The sequence below is a fragment of the Aythya ferina genome, assembly GCF_964211825.1.
Source record: "Aythya ferina genome assembly, chromosome: 13".
Classification (NCBI taxonomy): Eukaryota; Metazoa; Chordata; class Aves; order Anseriformes; family Anatidae; genus Aythya; species Aythya ferina.
In genome coordinates this window covers 13,313,390-13,336,891 of record NC_140311.1, presented here as the reverse complement: position 1 = coordinate 13,336,891, position 23,502 = coordinate 13,313,390, and the positions used below count along the sequence as shown (strand labels likewise).

Sequence of the window (23,502 nt, the reverse complement as noted above, 5' to 3'; positions counted from 1 at the left end):
TGGAATTGGCAGAGTGTAGTTTAAGCTGTGGGATCTCCTTGAAAGCTCCAATTTGGATTAAAGCTAGATTATCATGGGGAAACAGACTCTGCTCAGGATTCACAGTTTAAGACACACTTCCCTTTTTCTGTAAACAAATGTTAACAAAATAAACTTTCTGTACCCTGTTAACCATTTCTTAACATAAAAATAAGGAGCTGCTCGGGTAGTCTTAAAATAATTCAGTATAAAAATCTATTCTATCCTATCCTAAGTACTGTCTCTGTATCAAAGTGCTAGCAAATGGCACAGTGTTTTCTGTTTGAAGCCAGCATTCCCTGCTCTTAATGTTTTGTATTGCAGATCCCAGCCCCAGCAGGACTTCACTCAGGAACCCAGCCGTGACGGCTGAATCATCCCGCTGGGACTCTGAAAACACTTCTGAATGGGTTGTGCCGGGGCGAGCTCTCGGTGCCGTCTGATGGCTGGAGCCCATCATGGGACCCATCCCCAGCCCGCAGGGTGGCAGCAGGGCCCCCACCTCGCAGCAGCAGACGTTTTGTCCCCTGCAAATCCAGCAGAAGAGAGGCAGGTGCCCTGTCACTTTGCATAGTTTGGTTCAGCAGGGACTCCATGAGCCCCTGGGAGATGCTTGTGGTGCTCCTCTTGCTCCTTTCCCCACCAGACACCAGCAGAGGCTCCCACTGTGTGCCTGTTTGGGACCTCTTTGGCTTACCCAGCTTGGTTCAAATACTTGCTGGCTGTTACTTTGGAGCCCAAATAAGAAATAGTGCAAATCCAAGCTTAAAGAAAGGAAAAATACCGCATTGCCTGCATTAAACATTCAGTTAGAAAGGCAAGGATCCATAGGATGAAACCCCAGCGGTGGGGGATTATGAGACATTTGGCAAACTTGTAAAGGATCCTTCGTGATTGTCTGAAAGGAGTGTACTTGGCTTGGGTTGGTGCTGAACAGATGAAATTATTTGCTAATGTGATTCTGACTAACGCTGCTGTGGCTAATTAGAAACTAATTTGAGGACTGGTCACAGCACAGGGGACAACTCCCTGGGCGATGGCAGGAGCACTGACTGCAGCTGCAGCTGCCTCTCTGCACTTGTCTTATCCTAGTTTGACTCAAAACATCCTTGTTTGCACAAAATGGTGTGAATTTGTCCAGACTGGTTTTGCTGGAAGGCAAACAGACCATGTTATTTCCGAGGGTCAATATACCTTTATTTGGCCATGCTCAGGCAGATCAAGAGGCCAAAACAGACCTCAGCTTGATTCCTATTATGGGATGCTGGCTGCAGTGCATTTTAAAACAATAATCACCCGATGTTGCGGAGATGTTCAAGTCTGAAAACGTCATGAAGTGCCAGGGCGCCCAGCGAAGACAGAGACCTGCTCACATCACAGCAACCTTTGCCACGGGGCAGCACACACGCTGCGCTGAAGTAATGCACCATGCAGTGTTTTTTGGCCTGATCCATAAAGGAGCTCAATTTCTTTCAACTTTTCTTCCCCCAAAATATTCAGCAGGAGGGACGTTCAGCAACAGGATGCTTTCAACAAGCAGTGCAGAAATGGCTTACCTTTGCTCAGGATTAGGCACTTAGCCTGCCTATGGATTTTTGTAAATCCTGCCTGCTTTCATCTCGAGGCACCTGTGTGCTACCACAAAGGCTCTCGGCAGTTCAGGACTCAGCCCTATGAACCTGCTCTGAATGCAATCAGTCCCTTAAGTCACTGGGAGAAGGCTGCACTCTTTGATCAGGAGCAGGCTGGCTGCTGTACTTATAATACCCACGGGGCTCAGACCTGCTCCCACCCCTCGTGCAGCTCCTGCTGTGCCCCCTGGTACGCCGGCACCAAGACAGGCTTGCTAGCTTGAAGACAGAGCTGCACCAGGGGAGTTTTATCTGCTGATTTAATGGGACTGTTTCAAAGCAGGTTCCGCTCATTTAAAACCGTAACGAGTTGAATTCACAATGAGTTGAAGAAAAAATAAAGTCATATTTACAGACAGCAACCAGTCCCCCTACACACACTTCAGTAAAGAAGCAGCCTTATCTCTGCCCATGTGCTTGTTTCTGATGCGATACTGGCCTTCCCAGCACTTCAGGACATGGTTTTCAATGACAAAGAAAACAGAGTTCAGGTTTTAACTGAGATCTGATGCATGAATATGCTTATGTAGCTATCTTCTCCCAGCTCCCATGAATTAATCACTGCTTCACCCATGAACAAAATGGAATAAAATTCTCCCCTCTCTTCCCCCATCAAATTCATGTTATGTGGTGGGCAAAAGGGAAGATAGTTAGAACAAAAACTTCCTTCCCCTTCTGCCTTCATGGCCAAGTGCAAACATCACCGGAACTCAGTTTTCCTCTTTTATTAAAAGCCTGCATCTGCATTAAGCGGATAGGACTCTGTTATGTTCATCTTTTTTATGATGCTCATGCAGAAGGGACTTCTGATAGATGTTTGGAATGAATGCAAGCTGTGGCAGGACACTGCCTAAATTAGAATCAGGCTCCAAGTATCTTCCTGCAATTAGATTATGTCATGTGCTATATACTCTTATTCATGGCCTGGAAGGAGAGTGCAAGGGTACTTAATATCTGTAGAGATTCAATTAAAATGAGCACATCAGACACTCACTAGGTCTGGCTTCTGTTTGCCTTGCATTCAGCCCAGGCCAGCTACTAAGCTGTAATAGAAGGAAAAAGGAAAACAAACACACGCACAGTGGAAGTCATTGTGCTCATATGTACGCCTGCTGGCTAACACCGTTACTAACCTAACTGAAAAGATACCAAGTCATGCAGTTTACACTTTGATTACTGTAATTTGGGTTATGTTAATGCTAAGGAACAGAATTCAGAGGGAGGTGAGAAAAGTCGGTTTGTGTTACATAGCAATTCTGCAGGTTGCATTTTCAAATATAGCTGCATTTTTTCATGCACTCTGAACGCTTCCCTTTTTGAGGGTAGTGGCATGCTTGTTGCAGAAGCAACCAAAGCAATTTATTAGGCACACAGTGAATGATGGCATAGGAAAAAAATATAAAATAAAACAATTAAAAAAAAGGTAAAGGGCAGTTGTTCCCTTAAAATCCTTACTCAAAGCCGTGATGTCATGGTGATAAGCTGAGCATTAAAAGTACCAGACTCCTTCCTTGCATGTGAAGGGGGTGGCCATTTGGGGTCCAGCAACAAGAGCTGTGAAATGCACAGGTAGAAAGGTTTATGTATTATATGTACAAGGGTAACCCAGAATAAATAGTGCTGCTGTTCTGGCTCATAAGTGTATTTCAGCTTGGTTGTTATTGTTCGTTACTGCTGGAGACGGCTTGCTTTTCAGCCCTTCTGTCCCACCCTTCGACACATCGATGAAGAGCAGCCTGGGAGTCCGGAGTGTCAGCAGTATCCTTTTGTACTCCTTTCGGAAATTCTGGTTAAGCAGCCCATAGATCACGGCATTGAGGCAGCTGTTAAAATAGGCCATAAAATAGCTCAGGACAAAAAGCCACTCTGGAATGTGTGGCTGCACTTTGGAAGGATTAATTGAAACAGCAAGGCCAATAAAGTTTAATGGTCCCCAGCACACAGCAAAAAGGACAAAAACCACAAACATGGTCAAGAAATTCCGGATGTCAGCTGCTCGGAGCTTCTGCTTGCAGTCTTGTCTCACCCGGTGTTTGACTTGAATCACCAAAATCCAGATCCGTAGGTAGCAAAATGTCACAATGGACAGCGGGACGATGAAGTGGACCACCACCACCGCGATGGTGTACGACGTGCTCACGGTCTGGGCAAAGGTGCAGGAGTAAATCCGGGGGTCATACTGCAAGGACCCAACGAAGAAGTTTGGCACGATGGCCACCACGGTGAGCAGCCAGGTCAGGCAGATGTAGCAGCAGGTGTTCTTCAGGTTGAAGAGCTTATCATACCGAAGGCTGTGGCAGATGTAGCAGTAGCGGTTGATTGCGATGGCGGTGATGTTGAAAATGGACCCGATGACACTTAGGCCCATCAGGAACCCGCTTATCTGGCAGTGGACGTTTCCCATGGTCCACCCATTGTGGAAAATGGCGCTCAGGATCAGAGGGTACGGATATACTGCCACTACAAGGTCTGCAACAGACAAGCTGACCACAAAGATGTTGCCTATGGAAAAGGAGAAGAGACCACGAGAGGTTAGCAGAGGTCCGGACAGACAACTTCCACATCAGAACTCCTCTCTGGGCCTAACTCTGCTTGTGAGCTTCACTCTGCCTCCCATCTGGAGTTTGAAACCATAGAAAATAAGACTTTGCTGTCTGTACTACTGACAGCAATAGGGAGTAACTGGGCATTATTAACCTGTGTATTGCTTCCTAAAAAAAATCTAAGCTGGAAGCATTAGCCTTAGCTCAGCTGTTATTTCCTCCTGTCTTTGAACAGGCTTCCTAAATACCCAAATACAATCCTAAATTAAAATGTATGGATTAATAACTTTCCTGAAGAAAGGAAGCTAGAGGTCTTTAGAGAACTGGCATAACTACAGGACCAGCTATAATGCTGTAAGGAATATTTGTCAAAATTCAGCTTTCTGATGATTAGACAAATTGTCATTTCAAGAGAAACTCAGCAATATAGAGGACAGCACTAGGAAAAGTCATTTTTCGTAACATCACCCCCTGCAGATAAATCTGCAGTAGTAGGAAGAATATTATTAGAGTACTGGTAGAAGATATGTTTAATAAATTTAAGGCAGTAACATCCATGCGGCTATGGGTTACAGGTGACACCCCAGCTCACTGATCACACCTACACTTTCTCTTCAAACCTTCATAGCATGCTGTCTACCAGATTATCTCAAAAATAAAACAAAATAAAAAAAAATATGTCTTTTTCTGTATTATCCATGGAGAGGCTCACTGAGATCTCAGTTCAACTAGGTCACTGGCTTTGGCATTTGGAAAACATATCCAAGGGCTGTCAGAAATCACGCCTGCATCACCATCGCAGTTGGCTCCTTGCTATGTTTGCTCCCAACAAAAACTATCGGCACCAGTCAACAGCCCCCGTCAGGCAGCAAAGGCCACTTCACACTGGCTGGGAAGCAGTCCGGACTCGAGAACAGCCCACGGTGGCACTGAGCTGTGGCAGCTGACATGAAGCATCATTTCAAAACAAGTATTAGCAGAGGACACGCGAAGGGCTAAAACCTCAGCAGGGAGAGATTTCGCACAGGCAGCACGCCTCTGTGGCTGCTCTGGCAATTCAGGCTTAGCACTCACATAGAGAGGGAGCGCTGCTCTGCAGCAAATTTGTATTCCTTCAGTCACAAAGATGCCTCCTCAACAAAAAGCAAAATGTATCCCCAGCACCAGAATCTCCTCTGGGGAAGTTTAGGGAAAATTCTTAGCCTCACATCCCTGCCAGCAACTGGGAGAAATCACAGCCTCTGCAAGTCCTTCCTCACTAACTTGGATAGTTGGGAAAACGTAAAAATACAGAGAAATTAAAAAAAAATCAGGTCAGACGGCTTAACTTCGCACCTTTTCACAGCAATAAACTCAACTTCCCTTTTATTTGGCAGCATGGTCAGCTTTATATTTTTCTCCTGGTGGGTGAGCACAGAGACCAGAGCCACCCAGCAGCCATGTGCCAGCCGGTCCTGAAAAACTGAGCATGTTAACAACTGAGTACTCTGAGGAGGGGGCACGCTGCATGCCTCCAAGCAGAATAGGCCCTCCAAAATATGGGAAATGGCTTCTTTTTATTGAAATAAGAGTCAACTTCAGTTAAATACCCAATGTGAAGCCATCTAATGTATGGCTGTTACGGAAAGTAAACAACAATCTCCTGTCAATCATCTTTTCTATGTCACTACTGATTCATTATTATTTTTAAAAAACATTTTTCCACTATAAAACACAGGAGTCCTGCCTGCAATAATACCAGCAGGACATTATCTCAAACTTCAGTGACGTGCTTCTGTGGCACTATTTTCAGATGCATCTTTTTCTCTTCGTGAGCATACAGATATAATTTCTGATTAACTTCCACACTTTCTGACACATTTTTAAACTTCCATGTGGTATGAATTGGTTTGCGCATCTCTGTGCTCCATCCCTGCCCCAGCATAATGGCAGCACAGACATGACCATCTTTTCACAGAAACTTGAAGCCTTTTCACATGCCACAGGTCCAACACAGGACTATAGAGGTACAATATACCCTGTTCGCAGTGGAATCTGCAAATTATTTGAAACACGAAACAACCTGAAGCCTGGCAGCAGGTCAGGTTATAAGCACATGCAGGTACCACAGAAGGGGATTTATCCCAGAGCACCTTCTGCCCTACTACTTTGCTCTGTGAGCTCCCCTAATCACTCCCATACTTGTGTTTCTGCTCACTCTGGCAGCCTGCTCCTGTACTACAGCAGATCCCTGGCAGTGCCAGGAACCCATTTTGCCTGGATTATCTGACAGCACAGGTTATCTGAGGACTTACTGTCAAGTCCTGGCACCAGGTTTCATATGCGTGGAAATCTTGCAAAGATTTCTGCAAACCCAATAAGCCACGTACACAAAGGTCCCCAGTGGCAGGCTGCCCGAGCATCACCTGACTTCCATACAAATGCACATCACTCTTCTACAAAGATGAACTGAGCATCACTGTGCAAATACAAGGGTCGCTGGCCCTGCCTGCCTCAGGAGGCTACTGAAAATCCCGTGGTGCCCAAGCTCCAGTTGCATCGATCTCCCTGTTGATCCCACAGCACCTGTGGACTGTCCTCTAAGACACACAGGCTGTGTTTTAGGCATCCTGAACCTAGAAGCTGGGTTGAAAAGAAAAATAAATAAGAGATTAAAATACTTTGTCTTAAAATAAACTATTTTTATGCAGCCAAAAATGTCCAAATAGAATATCCGAAAGCCTCATTCACTGTTACCAGACTTACACTCGCCTTCCTTGTTAAGGAGGGAGAGTGTTAGAGGATAGGTTAGAAAAACATGCCAAGATACACAAAATGCTAAGTTTACAGGAGCAACCAGTATGTTTGCGGTGACAATTCACTATCTGTGGCCTGCAATACGAAGCACCTTAACCTTCACGTTTCTCTTCCCAGGTTTTCTGAAAAACTCATATCCAGAAGGAGGTGAACTGGAATTAAGACTCTCTTCAGCATCAAAAGGATCTATCTGTAATAAGGCTCAGTAAACAATTTAACAGACCATGACTATAAAGCAAGCCTCTGATGACCACTTACCATAACCTAATACTCTCTATTTAACCTTTGAAAGCTGCAAAACAGAAACAAAATGCACTGTTTGCCCCAAGCAAAATAGATAAAGTCTTAAAAGCTTTATTCAACGTGCAACAAGGCTCTGTATTAGCCCTGACAGCCTCCTTTCTGTGTTTTTACCTGCTACTCGCTATGCGTTTGCTTGTACGTTGCTGACCTCTACTTCCACTCGGCAGACACGAAGAGCACGCTTGGCTCTGTGAAATAAGTGGCAATTCACAGAAAGCACCTTCAGAACAATTTTTTTGTTCTCTTTACACTATAAAGATGGCACTGAGGGTTTGCAGCCACGTTATCATATACTGGCTGCTCTTTTGGCCCGATAATAATACTGGGGTGCTTGGGGCAGCCAATGCTGCAGCCCTCACACTGAGGAGCATTTCCAACATCCCCAGCCCCAAAAGGGCACTCCAGGGAGCAAAGTAACTGCCTGGTCAAAGAGCATTAGGGTTGAGCCTCCTGCAGGGGTCTAGCTCAATGTCACTTGCCCTGAGAACATCACACAATCACACATGCGGCACAAAATGGCAAAGAAGAAAGTCCAGGCTGACATTTTGACAACAGAAAGTGTTCGACAACTCAAAAACCAGGGACACTCTCCCTGAGGTCCAGGCAACAGGAAAAAAAAAATAAAATAAAAGATCTCTTATTTAGTTCATCAATCCACAAATTCTAACTGATGATTTTATATGTGTATTTAGGAAGCCTATTCAAAGACAGGAGTAAACCAGAGAAAGAGAAAAAAAACAATCAATTATCCAGTATCCACCAGGAGGGGACACAGCCTGGTCACTGGCAGATGATGCAGTCGGGCTGCCAGCAGCTCTCAAATTCCAACTGTGCTGCATAAAATGATCCTGCTGGTAACGAACAGCCAGGAGAGGAGGACCACAGCATGCTTAGAACATAATGTTAGAGAACGTGGAAATATCCAGTGTAAGGACACAATGAAAGTCCTAGACAAAAGCATAAACTTCCACCACCATTGAACTTTTTCCTGGCAAATGTCTCTCTCAGCACAATCATGATGCCAGAGAGCAGCAGTGTGCTCAGTATGAGCATCACCAGTAGCGCTGGTGTCGTTCCCAGAAAGAAAGCTGTGGGTGCATGGTGCTCCCCTGTCTTGCCATCCACGGCATCTATGCAGGAGCAAGGCCAAGGTGTTTCAGCACCACTTTGGCATCGTGACTGCAAGCCTCATCAGCCGGCTCCTCGGTGCATCACCAAGGCTGAACAAAAGCTGCCTTTACCTCTGGATCTGTGGGAAAGGCTTGCTCCCAGCGGGAGGAGAAAACCCTCGCAGTACTTACTGAGGTAGAAAGGACCCGCTCCCAGGCACTTCCATCACATTCATTTTTTTACGCTCCACATATTATTTTGTCTGCTGGTTGGAGAAAAGAATTACTTGCACTGCTGGCAGAGGGCTGGGTTTTAGATGTGCTTTTAGGTCACGACCTTTAACTGTATTGCTGTCAAAAGCATATCTGAGTCGTGCCTTCAGCTGCTCTAATTGCGTGCGGCGAAGGGCAATCATTGCAATGTTTACACTCCAGAGACTCACAACTTTCATTTGGATATGGCCAGCCAGCTTCAAAGCTGTGTTCAAGCTCACGAGCCTGTGGAAATGTGTGGAAATACAAGCGGCCCTGTTCACATGGTTTCCTATCTTCCATTTTATCGCTTACCATTATATTGAAAACAATGGAAACGGGCACTTTTTCCCTTGGTGTGTCACAGATGGGAGGTGGACGTTGGCTCTCAACTGAATAAAATGAATTGTTCCCTCCTCTTCTGGACCTTTCGAAAGGGGTGTTCCTCTTTTGGTACCAGTGCAGAGCAACACTCTCATTTTCAGAGTTTTAGATATATTAAAAACAAAAAGAAGCTTTCAGACCATCCCATAGAAACCCTGCCTCAAAAGCTTCACCCTCCTACTCCACATTAATCCTCATACATCCTGCTCAGCTCAGACACGCCTTCCTGAAAATATTATTTGAAGGTATTTTAAAAGAAAGAGGAAACTATGTAAAATTTGATATTTTACCTAGCTCCAAAAGTTTTTAAACTTTTAGAAAATAATATTTTCTGTTCATTTATGTGCCTTTTAATGACTTCTTCCAGTGTTTTCACTGAAGCTTTGGCCTTTTGCATGAGGGAAAAATCCCAATGTTGTTATTCCTCTAGATTTCTAAACTTAACTCTTGTTACTGTGATGTTTTGCCTGGATGCAAATATGGCAATAGGTTTTGCTAGAAAAAGAGGAGGAATATACATGATCATCTTGATCTGGCTTTTAATATATGCAGATTAAGTGCTAAAAGCAACCCTATCCGGTTGGCAACTGGGAAGCTTGGTTCCTCCCTGCATCCCTTCCAAATGCCTAGGGTGAAGACAAATTTGGGAATATCATGTGCAACTCGTAGCCTTTACAGGGCACTGCAGTGAGGCCGATGGATGGAGGTGTGGGAGTCAGGAGGCCCTCACAGCCAGCCTCTGGTTTACACCACAAGCCTCAGCACCTCTGCCAGCACCAGCTGAGTCCACACAGCGCTGGCTGCAGCATCTCAGCCTTCAAGGACCATAAACCAACAGCTCACTGCCCTCTGTTTCTGACCGAAATCACTGCCGAGCGGTACTGCGTGACTAAGCAGCCCGTTCCCATGCAGGCTGATGCCTTTACATTTACTCTGACACACTAGGACGCACAAGCACAGATAAGCTCTACCAGCCCATGTTAACTCTCCAAGCCTAGCATTTATTAACTGGTTTGCCAAGTGCCCTGAAACAAAGCAGTATCGTACAGTTCCCAGCTTCAGGAGAGAGCAAGCTGGACTTAGGCAACAGAGAAAAAGCTCAGTCTGGTCACAGATCTGCACCAGACGAAAAGCTGCCCCAAATTCAACCTCGCTTTTTAGTGGAGGCTCGAGACAGACCTCTAACACATACTGATCCTGGCAGCATCACGCCTCTGGCGCTGTGTCCAACAAGAACAAGAGATTAACATCAAAATGATTCACTTGTCATAAAGGCCATTTTTAGACAAAAAATGTAATCAACTTATGAAATAACAAAGCCTAAATCAATAACCGAAGGAATAATAACAGAAGGGCTTTACATAACAGAAAAGAGTTAGGCTTGGTACACACACTAAGAGAAAGCATCTGTGCTCCAAGTGTCCATCCTCAGCTCAGGGATGGTGAAATGGGATTGTCTGCCTAGAGACAACTTGTCTGCTTTTCCCATTCTCAGTCTAAAGAAAGCTGTTTCCTTTCCCAGCTAGGAAAAAGGCTGAGCTACCTGAATTACTGTTCATCTTGCCTTCACAATATGCTAGGAACGGGAGTAATATTCCCTGCATTACAGACAGAGAAAGAGAGACCCATCATTTGTTGGCTTGGCCATGGTGATGCCAACTGTGAAAGAAGCCCTGCATGTAAGTAGGAGACCAGAAAGTGAACGAAAATCTGTCCTGGACCTTCTGGTTCATTCACAACTATCTACTAATCCCATCAGAAACAGAGAGTTACTTTCACCTGGGAACACTGCAGAGACACTGATACAATTGTGCTGGCAAAAATCCAGTGCAAACAATTCAAGTTGATTCAATAACAATAATAATGATACTGGAAAAAAATACCTCAAATAAAAATAATAATAAAAAAAAGGCAAGCCCTAAAGGACTTTCTTATTTTTCCCAGAAATGAGTCCAAAATACAATGTTTCCCAGAACATCAGCAAAATCTTTATTTTAGATATTCCACAGGACTTACAGAACTCGTATCAAATCTGGGTACAGGACCGGCAACAAGGAGCTATTGATGGTACGAGAAACTCTTGGAAATGGGAGTCCCAAGTGAATTGTATGAGAACATTTGCTTCTGTTTGTGTTTTTTGTGGGGATTTTTGTTTGTTTGTTTGTTTTTCGTAATGACTTGTGATGCTTAATCATCTTTGAGGTGCAATGTATGGGAATATTACAAGAGAAAAGCAGTTTTTGCAGCAAAATCCACACTAAATGTGTTCTAACATAAGCCCATGGTTTAAATGGGTGTGCTCTAACACTGACCTCTATAGGAAGTCTAATGGTGGATAGTATCCAATTGGGTGAATGAGGATAAGATTGCATGGGCCTATGAGACCTAAATTACTGGAAGAACCTCTCGAAGTAAGTAGCCACACATGTAGGCAGAGAAATGTGCATGGTAAGTGGGAGATCTTGCACTCGTGGAGCACAACTGAGCAGATACCTCTGCTATCAACAGCTTCCAGCACAATACCACTGGATTCTGTCTTAAACAAACAACATTTTGCCCCCAGAAAGGAAAATAAGTGAATAAACAAACAAACAAATAAATAAATAAATAAAAGATGCTGGAAATAAATAAAGCCATCCATATGAAACTGAGCTTGCCTCATCCTGAAATACCACAAGTCCTTCTTTCTTGACAGTAATGCTGGGGGCAGACCTGCTTTACAACTGCATAATAATCATCAAGTGACGGGGCTTTTAAGTGTATCCGTAAACTTTTCTGTCCTTTGCCTTTTTATCTCCATTGAAGTTTTCTCAGCAAAAAATAAATCACAGGGATTTCTTCTCTCTGAAACTGCTTAACACCCACACCAGGATACTTCAAAACGGTAGCGTGCAATTTTATTTAGCCTTATGACTCCCATCACAGGCCAAGGAGGCTTGGAGGAGCCAAGCCAAGAAGGCTCTCTCTCCAAAGGCAAGAGAAATGGTCAAGATTCCTAATTTTAAAAATAAATAAATAAATAAAACCAACCTCGCTCACTCCGTGCCATTTCTGAAAAGCCGTCTCCCCCGCCCCTAGGCCTTCCTTATCTACTGACAGCATATTTAAAGAGCTGTCATTTATCCAGCATGAGATACGACTTCCTGCCTCCTGGTCCCTTCAGAACCGTTTGTAAACCTCTGTGTCCTCTGCTTAGCAGGATTCACTCATTTTCCCTTTCATTGCTCAAATCCCACGTTGTTAGCTGCCCCGATGAAGTATTTTTGTTGATCGACAAGCTCCAGAGTGACAGAATATTTAAGGAGCTACATCAGGATGAAACAAAGCCTGGGCTTAGTACAGAGGCTTCTGCATCTCGGCAGCTCAGGCAACATCCCATGAGCCAGGAGGTCATCTTCAGCCCAGCAGGACCGTCCTCAACACCACATGAAGCTTCCAGTGGACTGAAATAGCCCAGTCAAGTGTCTGTGGATGTTGTAAGGAACCCAGGGAGTGATTTGCAACATCAGAGCTCTAAGGAACCGGGGTTCAAAGTTTCGGTAATGGATGTACACACAATGAGGAGCCCGGCCCTTGCAATAAGCTCCAGCCTCAACATCCAGGAGCCTCCCCAGGCAGGAGCATGGGGCTGGAGCACCTCAGCCAGCACGTCACCCTGCCCTGGTCATCATGTGCCCCAGGAGCACATTGACTTCACCACCCCAAAAACAAACGCATCCTGGCACTAGGGGCTTGGACCACAGCTGCTAATTGGGACAAGACAGGAGCGAAGGGCAGAACAGGGGAAGAGGTCTGCTTTGGTCTCCCTCGGGAGTACAAAGTCTTTCCGAAATTCAGCTACATAGCACAGCCTTTCAAAGGAGAGCGACAGCTTCTTCTATATCAGCAGCAAGGCAGGAGCTCACATGCCAGCGCTGCCTTCTTATGATAACTGCCCTTTTATCATTTATTCAGGAATGAGGCTGTAACGAGGCAGATTTATATCAAATGACAAATAACAGCTGTGGGGAGAAGAAAAAGAAGTGTCGTGCTTCATTAGAACCCTGTAAGGCTCTGACAGCCCGAAACACACCGCCAAAGTGGCAAATGCAGCCAGAAAGACAAGGCAGAGCTCACAGCAGCTGTTAAGCCAAATGGGAACTTGTTAAAATTAAGGGCCATCTTTCCCCTTTCATATTTAGTTTCAAAAGACCACGCAAAGAAATTCAACCTCTTATGAAGACTGAGTCATTAGTGCAGATGTGACAAAAGGCCTCAGCCAAGATTTCAGATTGAAAGTAAGTGTTAATTCCCAGGTGGTTGCTCAAACCTTAGGAATACATTAATCTGGTATCAACTGGAGCCCCCCAATATGAAAGCCATAAATCTTACCAGGATAAATTTCCCCATTACTCACTTGGTGTTACAATACTGCTTAAAAACCTGCAAGCATTCGGCTTGGAGGAAAAGATGTTGATGGGTCTGCAGCATTAGCTACGACGTGCTTGGGACTGAAAAGTATCCTGCAAGTCAAGTGTGAGGTTTTGCCTGAAGGATGCTGATTTCCAGAACAGGCTGGGAGCTCTGTGCTTCAATCAGGTCCAAAACAAACACTGAAAAAGCAAAGGAATTAAATACCTAAGCTGCCAGGCAGCCACAGATCATCCCACAGCATGAGGGGGCAGCACCAAGCTTTCTGAATTTCCTTAGCGGGCAGGCAGTGATGGCACTATGCAAACCTCAGAATATCAGCACTACTCATCTTTGTTCGCTTCATTTCTCAAGGAGACTGAAGTGTGTCTGATCGCACTGCCTGCCTTTCCCCAATAATTTTTGTTACCGAAGGCCAGCTTCATTCCCTTTGTACAGGAGAGTGGATGGCTCATTAAAAAAATAAAAAAGGTTTCTGCACAATGGAAACTGGTCCCCAGCAGAGCAGGGATATTGTGAGCGACTGAGCTCATTAGAAAGGTATAGGGTGACCCTAAGTTTTTTTGGGAAAGCAGGGCATTCAGTTTTCACAAAACCACAGACCGTGGGACAAGTTCTTATGGACACAATTCAGAACCAGCCCCTGGGGAAACCAGCCTCATTTCAATGCTCAACTAAAACTAAACACAATCTGCTGAAAACATGTTATGAGGGCAGTAAACTTGGATTTCAGTGGAGCAACCACTGTATAATGCCACAATACGGCAGCAAGGTTGTGGGTTACCTAAACTTCCATTCAAGAAAGAAAATGCAAGACAAAAAGGCTGAGATAGTGTTAGCCAACAGAGATAGATTGGCTCGCTAATGAATTTAATGCTGACTTAATCTTCTGACTTGGCAGTGCCCCGAAAAGCCTGCTCTTTTGGCCTCCCTTCGCCTAAATGAAATTAACCTATTCCAGAAAATTAAGGACGATTTACCAGGCCACTGAAGGCCGACTTCTTGTTGGATCTGGATCCGTGTTAATCCATCCAAAAAAAAAAAAAAAGAGAGAAACTCTGTGATTTAGAAACCCAACTATGGGAGGGTTGGCAGAGGGGCATGCGTGGGCTCTTGCTGCTCGTTTCTCGCAGGCGTGCTGGCACCAGCCAAGAATTTTTGGATGAACACAGCAGGAGCAGCGTATTTCACTGCAATTTCAAGCTTTTTTGCTTCCTTGACAAAGCTGAAGGTAGCTGAGGCTGTGCAGGGGATGCTCAGGGGACCCAAAAAGCCCATCTCTCCTTCCACGTCTGACACTTTCCAGGCACAAGGCATGACCCATATCGTCAACATCAGAGAGCTCGGCCCTGCCTCTGGGGACATCAGGGAGGGCAGAACACCACATCTGCATTCCCCATTAGCCATTTAAACCAGCATTCAGAGATTTTTCCATTTTCCCCTCAGTTTACGGCTGCTGTGTCACGGGAGACAAAGCCAGCTCTCACTGAATCAGCAGGACCTCCCCAGCGACAAGCAGCAGGTCGTAAACCACACACTTCTGCATCTCCCCGTGTTGTGAAGAGCAGTTTCCATCCCAAAAGCAAGAAGGCGTTGGGAAGGTAATGGTTGTGCTGATGCTATGTAAAGGCCAGGGGAGCAAAGCCCTAATCCAGCATGCGTTGCAGTCTCCTGGTGATTTACAGATTGTTTTCCATGGATGTGGCCTGGTGTTTACATCAGTATTTGTAGCTGCTGCAACAGTTACACAAACATCATGGGGATACAGATTCGAGAGCCTAAAAATGATACGCGTATAATTAACACTCATCATAAAAGCATCCGAGAAATCTTCCAATCCCCATTCCAAGGTAAAACAGAATTCAGAGTTTACCAGTGCTCTGGAGATGTATTTTGGAAACTGGAATGACATAATGCAAAATATATTTCATTACCCATGTAACATCCAAGACAAAACTAGATACTGGATAAAGTCCAGGTTAGAAACCACAAACTTCTTCAGTTCCATAGCTCACAGCATTTTCAATCTTTTACATAATTACACAGACTTCAACTCCGGCACATGATATCATGCAAATGATTACCTACCTACACTCATTTCCCCAAGATACACAGAGCCCTTAACAGCGGACACCACACAACCTTATCGAGAAAAATAAATAAACACACTATCTTCACAAGAGACTGTTAAGACACTGAAAGGTTGTGGAAAATTGGAAATAGCATCCACGCTGAGAGCATAAATGATCCTTCTCTTAGGGAGAACACAATTGGACTGCTGTTTCTCACTAGGAAAAGCAGAAAAACATTTGCAAACACGAGCCCTATTATGAGATCCATAAATCTACATCCCACAGTTGAGATCATCCTTCCCTTCCCTACTGTTCCAAGAAAGCCCTTGCTGCTTTCCTTTATATTTCAGCAGAGGACAAGGAACAGCCAGACGCTGCTGAGGTCAAACCTCCTGCCCCTGTACTTCCTTTTCAGCACTGGAAGTCCCAAGGTAAAACTCCCCTCCTGCCTTCTTTGCCAACTGGTTTGCTCCCAACAGGGCTGGTCCTGGCATGACTCATCTCACCACTTCTGCAGCAACAACATTGGGAGCATCACTTTGAAAGCTGGGTTGGACAGATGTATTTAACGAAGGTAGGCAGGCAACATCACAAGTTAAGCTCTTCTTTCTCAACTTTGCTCTTCTTCCAAACTCCTCATCACATCCTGAGGCACGCGCTGCCCTGTTTTCAAGTTTTAAGAGGAGAAGGAGCATCGAGCACCATACAAAAATCAAAACTACAGAAGGTACTTGCCCATAAAGTAACTTTGAATTCTCCCTCAGCTTAAATTTTACCTCTTGATTGGAAATATATTTGTATACATCTACAGTGGATGAATGCAAATAGCATTTCCAATATAACAAGTAACAGAAATGTCATGGAGCCCTAAGGCAAGGGACTGCAGTACATGCCATCTTGGAGAAGCTGTAAAAAGCCAATATTTCAGTTGCTTTTCTCTTGCTTAAGTTTCCTAGATTTTCACCTCTTTATAGAAATAATGTCTTGGACTTTGTGAGTACCACAAGAATCAAAAAGCGTTCAGAAAGCCGAGCAAATAAGCTCAACACTTACCATGCTGAACCACTCCACAGAGGCCCAGTAAGGTGACATTTTCCCTCATCATATGGAGACCAGGGCGGTCATGCATGCTCTCAGGATGAGAGCAGGTCTGAGGGTCATCTCTTCTCCTGTCCCACTGCCAGCAACTGCAGCAGCAGCTGCTGCATGAAGAAGTTCAAGAAAACATTTACTGGGCTCCGGTGCGATAATGTGCCTTGGGGGAGCACTCCTCCTGACACACAGCCAAGTGCTCCACGCTCACATGTAATATTAATGCAACACGGTTGCTTCTCTAATGAGAGCACTCATTTTTGAACACTGCTCCAGTAAATACGCAAGGAAATTTTACGAGGCAGTTGATGCACAAAGCTTTCACTTAACAAGTTATAGGACCTCATGGGAGAAGAATTACTTGGGGAAGCAGTGGCTGAGGCCAGGCAGGGACGGAAGATGCTGCAACAGCCACAACACAGAGCCCAGGCTCAAACAATGGCCAGAAAACAGGATGTATTCATGGAAAACACACACTTACATATTACACAAATCTTTGCAAGCCTCCTCCAAGATAAGCCTGCATCACAGAAGCCTAACTTGGTGGTAAGCTCGGGAATCTCCATGAAAGCCATAACCATGCTGCCTGGGTGATGGCTGCATGTTGGTGACAAACTGGTGGGAGAAGCAACCTGTACCTGAAGATGCCCTGCTACCCAGACCAGATGCACAACTCGCCTAACATAAAGCCTCCATTATATGAAGTGAACGATCCAAGTTTTATTCGCTATACAAGACATCGTGTGAGAAAATGTCAGTGCCCTGCTTGCTGCCCAAGTGTTCTCCAGAAACTAAAGAAAACCTTGCTGCAGAAATAGGACTCAAATCCACTCCCTTCCTGAAGCAATACACAAAACTAAATTTGCAATCCTTGATTTTCCCCCTTTGGCAGGGGGGAATAATCCTGCACAACAGCACGTGTCCGATACAATTGCTTGAGAGAAATTAGAGGCTTACACCTAGAGAAGTGTAAATCCTCCATTGCTAAGGTTTCCTCGGCTGCAAGGGAAAGAAACATTGCCTCCTGGTGATTAAGAATGTAATTATTATTATTAATTCTGAAACACTTTGAATTACATGGTGCATTTTCTTTAAATGGGCCCTATCGTTAGCGCAAGCTGATCTGAACCAATGATTTATTCGTGGCTTAATATTCCTGCTTGTTTCACAAGCTCAGCACATTTTGCTCAGTGCTACTGGCTGGTTGCTAGAGACAATTGATTTAAATTTAGACAGAAGCTTTTCCAAAAGTTTTATTCAGGGCAGATATATGAATTAAAACACTGTCTATGGTGATACATAACTACTGATCTCTTCTGAACTCTTAGCACCACTATGTGCACTTGAAGATGTCAAGAAAGTTCACAGGCAATGCCAAGTTCAAGTCCATATTCGAGCAGAGCTTTCCACTCAGACCCATTCTAAAATCAGGAGGAAGTCTGCCAGGCAATGCTGCAAAATTGTGGAATTTCTGCAGATAAAATCAGAACTGGGCTTCCCCTTTGGTGCCATCAATAAAATACCTCCGGCCTTGCCTATTCATTTGCAACGTTTCCTTCATTTTCTAAAGCAAAAGCCTGTCTTTACCAACTGTGTTGCAAAGCAGGTCCTAAACAAAAATAGCCGTGGAAGAGGAAAAAAAAAAAAAACTTTACAAGTTTGGCAGATACACTACTGACAAGAAACGATACATTTTTAACCGCTGTGTAATCACAATACACTTTTCCTACTGAAACTCCCCCAAAGCTTCTGCCCGAAGGCGTTGGATGCTGAGCAAAAGCCAGCTGCCACATCTGTGCTGCACGTGGCTGTGCAAGCAGCTCCTCCTGCTTCACCTCTGAATTTTTACAGCTCATCCCCACAAGCCAAGTTGAGTTTTTGTGCTCTGTGTGACTGCTAGAGCCCTTCATTTGGGGCCCGTGCTGTTTTTTGTCCCAGAGATCAGTATTTCCACGTTGCACTTTCTTAATCTGCAATCGTTTACACCCTCTGGTCACCCTGCTTTGCTGGTTAGATAAGGAATAAGACTAGAGAACAAGGCCAACAAGTCAAGAAGCGCTCAACTCTCCATGGTCTGTCCTGCTCCCTATTCAGGGAAGTTTTCTGATCTAATGAATCCAGATCTACACTGAGTTAGGTAAATCTGCGATGCTGCAGGCTGGTGTCTGCCCGGCAGCGCGAAGGGATCACCTTCAAAGGTGAGACAAAAACGTGAAAGACTGGCTTAGCAATGTGATGCGAATGCCCCAAATGGTTTTATAAGGGTAACGATCAGTCAGAAGAAACCCAGCCAGTTGTGGGAGAAATTTATCTCAAAAAAGGAAGCACGAGGGAGAGAACTGCAGCCAAAATGTAAGAGAAGAAGGGCAGACGCCTCCACGGAAAGGCAGAAACACTCCAACCCCTTGCAAGCCCTATTTGCTGCTTGCCCACTGCTCCGTTTCCATTTCTGTATAATTTATTCCAAAGCAAATATATTCTTTTTAGGAGAAGGAGGTGAAGGCTGTGCCTGTGCTGCGGGACACAATGCTGGCGTTCAGCTGCTGGTTTTTCCTTGCTCCCACACTAATCACAGAGGCTTTGTCTAGTTTGGGATTGAGCAAGACTTTAATTAACATCTTCCAAGGGTACAGCCACATTGGGAAGACTCCTCTCATTAGCTAATTAGCCTATTGTCCTAATTAGGTGGGGCAAAGCCAGTTTCACTCCCTCTCTGCCCTGCACAAAAAACCCTGCTTTTCCCACCTAGGTGTTCCCTTGAGCTGGTCGCAGCCCCTCTGGACCGACTGATCTTTGAGGCTGGGTGGTGACAGACAGCAGCACCCGGAATTACTCCTGGTAAGCAGCTCCGACTTCAGGAATGGGAATGGTTACAAATGGGAAAAAAACACGGCACAGGTTTTCCTCCATGCCTTCCTCCAGGAGTAGCCCCAGGGCACAGCCTTGTCACTGCCAGGCAGCCCCCAGGACAGTCCTGTCCTCCTCCTGCTGCTCTCTGCCTGGACTTGGAAGGGATTAAACATCACCCACGTGGAACAGAGAAAGAAAAGCAAACAAAACGCAAAGAAAATGGAGACAGAAAAAAAAAAAAAAGTAAACAGAGCATGTATGCCCACCTTCCCTCTTCCTGAAACAGGTCCCAGCTCGTGTGGCAGGACTGTCAGCGAGGCCATTAGTCATTTGCTATTGCCAAAGCCAGTGTTTGTCCCTCCAAATCTTTCAGCAGCACCCAGCCCTGGGCCAGCCCAGCTTGTTGTTGCTGCAGGGCGTGCAGGGCAGCCCTCCCAAGGAGGCAGGCTGGGATTTTGCTTGGCACACGAACAACTTGGCCGCGTTTCTCCTGCTGTACAAAGCCTGGGCGCAGCTGAGGTGGTGTTTCGTGGGAAAGCACAGCCTGACAGTGGCACAGAGGAGAAGGAGAAGGCAAAGGGCTGGTGCCCAGCACCTTTGCAGGAGCCTGTGCACAAAAACAGGATCCTGGTCTGCAGGCAGCCATGCAGAAACACCCTTCCTTCGTGGCCTCAAAACCAGAAAGCAAAGTTCAGCCAGAGGAGTCCCCAAGAGATGGAGATGAGTCTGGTGCAGGTTTTCCTGATCAGAGGAACTTTGTTTCAACTAATTTGAGGGTAGCTGTACGGAGACCTGCACCAGTACACAGCAAAAACCTGTGTTAAGCACACATATGGCTGGAGAGAAGGGTCTTCACCTGACTGGAAAAAAAAACTAAAACCTCCAGCCAGCAGGCCACAATTACAGAAGTCTTCAGCCCAGGAACATCTGCAGGGACTGTGCGTGCCCATGGCACAGCGCTGGGACAACATGACAAGGAGCCACCAGCCCAGCAGGGACCATTACACCACCAGTACACCACCAGTACAGCAGCCCCCTGAGCCCACTGGGACACATCCGGACACCACAGCTCTCCCTGAAGCAGCCCCGGTGCTGCATCCACATTTGTGGCTGATGGCACAGGAGCATCGCTGGCAGCCAACTCGACGTGGCAAATTCATCACTGTCCAGCTGAGCAAGTCGGTAATGAAGCTAAAAGGAAATGCTGTCACGGCTAATTCCCCACCAACAGCGAGGACGTTTTTGAGCAACTGACACCTTTGGTGGCATCCCTGTTTAAGAGGGGGGTGCCGGGTGTCACCCTTCCATGTGGAGTCCCAGTGGCCCTCCTGCAGTTCCCTGGCCAGTGTCACATCTCCCTGGGCTGAGCCCAGAGGGCCACAACCCCCATGTCAGATCCTCTGATACTCCAGGGGGTCAGGATAAATTTGAAGCCCTGGTGGGAGTTTGCTACAGAGGAACGAACCGGCAGAACAGATGAGCAGCTACCCACGATGTACAGAAACGATGTCGTTTCAGGGTTGTGGCAGATGCTGGAGGGTTTGTGGTGCTAAAAAGAAAAAAAAAAAAATCATCTCAAAACACCTACATACAGTCAATAGCTTTCTAGGACAAGGAAATCCTGCAGGAGCTGGGAGGAAACCAAGTACAGTTCCCAACTGCACCTGAGATATGAAAACTGAACGTGGTCCAATGCGACGCCTCTGAAAGGTCCGTTTCCCCAAACTAGAAACAATCAGACAAAAATAACTGAAAGAAAACACCTAAATATATACGAATGGGACAGTGGAAGATGTTTAAAGATACCTCAGTAGAGCCCTCCTCCTTCCAGAAAAGCAATACTATATTCAGAAAAAGTTTGTTTTGTTAAAGAATTAAGACAGGAGACGAATTAAGAAATGAGTAACGAATAGAGAATCCACTATGAGTAGCTAGAAAGCAAATTATTTTATAAAGGAAGCTAAACAATATCACAAAAAATAACGGCAACATACGTCAGGAAAAAGGCAGTGATCTATCGATACAACAGGCTGACACTAAAAGAAAGTCCAGGGAAATTATCCGTCCTGATACAGCAGATGTAGAAAGTATAAGCATTTCTTTTTCTCTTTGCAGATAAGGATGACTTACATTTCTGATATAACCAAATTCTCTGAATTCCAGAAGCAAGTGGGAAAGGCATTCAGCACGAATAAACATTTTCCACATCTGCAAAACTGGAAAACGTGAACATGTACCAAGGAGCTCCCTAATGCTGACTTTGAGAAAAGAAACATGTCACAGGGCACGCAGGAAGTTCCAGAGGTCTTGGAACAATAAATAACCCCCCCACAAGCAAACACAAAGCTTGTGGTGTGCCAACGTTTTGGGCTGTCTGACCTGGGAAGCGCAGGCCGATAACCCCGGCTGCGGTCCTGCAGAGCCAGGGAATGGCCACAGCAGCAAAGCATGAGGAGATGGGAATGCAATTAGTGCTGGCCAGCACAGCTGTATGGCAGGAGGGCTTGTCAGGCCGATCTGCTGTTTCTTCCCAGCCCAGGCATTTGGCTGACACAGGTATCTGTGCGGACATAACACGTGCGGACTTCTGCGTTGGGTTTGGGCCAGCATGACAGCCTCACAGCAACATACAGGGAGTACAGCAAGGGTATTAAATCCAGCTGAGCCTGGTGACCTAATTAAAGTCGTAACCCCACTGACTGCCCCTACAGAGGTTTCGGCTCCCTGAGCGGACGATGCTGCTACCGAGGAAAAGGAGGCAGCAGGAGCAGCCTTCTGCAGGGCAGCACGGGTGCGAGAGGTGGGCTTTCAAGGCGTGCACGCTTTGGCTGTCTGCCTGTGTTTGCAGAGAGTTCAGCAGAGCTGGAAAACTGCTTTTCCAGAGCCTCTGCACACCATCCTCGACCTTTTAAGTGTGCTGAGCCTTGAACGCACGAACCAAAGCCTGGAAATGTGTTTGGCACCTGGCTCTTGAATGGTACTTAGACTGAAAATATCTCTGTTATAACCCAAAGGGGAGGTAGTTCTCCTTCACTTCCTAGCAACTTTAACTCGCAGAGGAGGCAGGCTTAAGACTTGCAATGCACCCAAGTGATTAACAATTAGACAGGTGGTAAAGGCAGCTAAATGGCTTCAAATCTGCCTGCTGCACTTCTCAGCCAGAGAACATACACCACCAGTTACCCTGGGGGGAGAGATAGGGGGTATCTATTTTTCCTTCTGATCACAAGCTCCCAATGCTCCCATGTTAAAGCAAAGCTAACAGAAAGCAGCACGATTATGTGCTGGGGATCCTATGGGCTACGCTTTGTGTGCCTGGGCAAACACAGGCTCAGAGCTCGGGGGTGCTGCACCCAGCTCCTGCCCCAGCCAGCAGCTGAGCACTATCGTTAATAAATCAATCAAATAGTGGGGGCAAGGAGGGGGGATGCTGTCCCATTAGGCTCACCCATTTTTACTACTTATCCTGTAGTAAAGAGCTACTTTTACTGTACTCTGTTGAGTTACTCCGTATTAACAGAAGCCTGAGATACAGAGAAGGGAGCTCAGCACCTGCAGAGCACTCACAACTTTCTCTCCCACCTTATAACCAACGGAGAACATTTCATCCGAACCATTTAGTGAGCTCTAACAGTACAGGTCATTTTATGCCTTCGCACGTAAAAGCAGCCCGAGCACACAACGCGCATCCGACCGGCACCACCTGAAACTCCCTCCGGAGCAATTCCTACCGAATTTTCTCCTAGCCTTTGCCGAAATAACCCACTTCTGACGGCAGACCCAAGCCCTCCCTGCCGGCTGCGAGGACACCGGCACCCAGCGGGGGACACCCGGGGACACCCCGGGACCTCCCCGCGCCCCGTCCCCACGGGTCCCCCCGCTCCTCCCCGCACTCACCGGCGTTGCGGAGCTTCTTGTTCCTCAGCACCGAGAGGATGACCAGGGCATTTCCCAGCACGTCCACCACGATGGTGACGATCAGCACGGCCGCCAGCCCGCTGCTAGCCCTGGCCACCGCCTGTCCCCCCCCCGGCCCCGGCCG

At 46.0% G+C, this 23,502-nt stretch overlaps 1 protein-coding gene across 4 annotated transcripts; it reads right to left on the bottom strand.

The window, feature by feature from the left end:
- Positions 1 to 3,118: 3,118 nt before the first annotated feature.
- GPR50 (G protein-coupled receptor 50) lies at positions 3,119 to 23,480 on the bottom strand. 4 transcript variants are annotated; one of them, XM_084534750.1, is made up of 3 exons: positions 23,358 to 23,425; positions 21,591 to 21,676; positions 3,119 to 4,151 (listed from the first exon to the last, which is right to left on the bottom strand). In XM_084534750.1, the coding sequence occupies exons 2-3, from the start codon at positions 21,640 to 21,642 to the stop codon at positions 3,283 to 3,285; spliced, it is 921 nt and encodes a 306-aa protein (XP_084390876.1). In that variant the 5' UTR covers positions 21,643 to 21,676; positions 23,358 to 23,425; the 3' UTR covers positions 3,119 to 3,282. The 4 variants fall into 4 exon arrangements, with proteins under 4 accessions (XP_084390876.1, XP_084390877.1, XP_084390878.1 ...); XM_084534751.1 differs by lacking the exon at positions 23,358 to 23,425 and adding an exon at positions 21,840 to 21,907; XM_084534752.1 differs by lacking the exon at positions 21,591 to 21,676 and having other exon boundaries at positions 23,358 to 23,480.
- Positions 23,481 to 23,502: the final 22 nt, after the last annotated feature.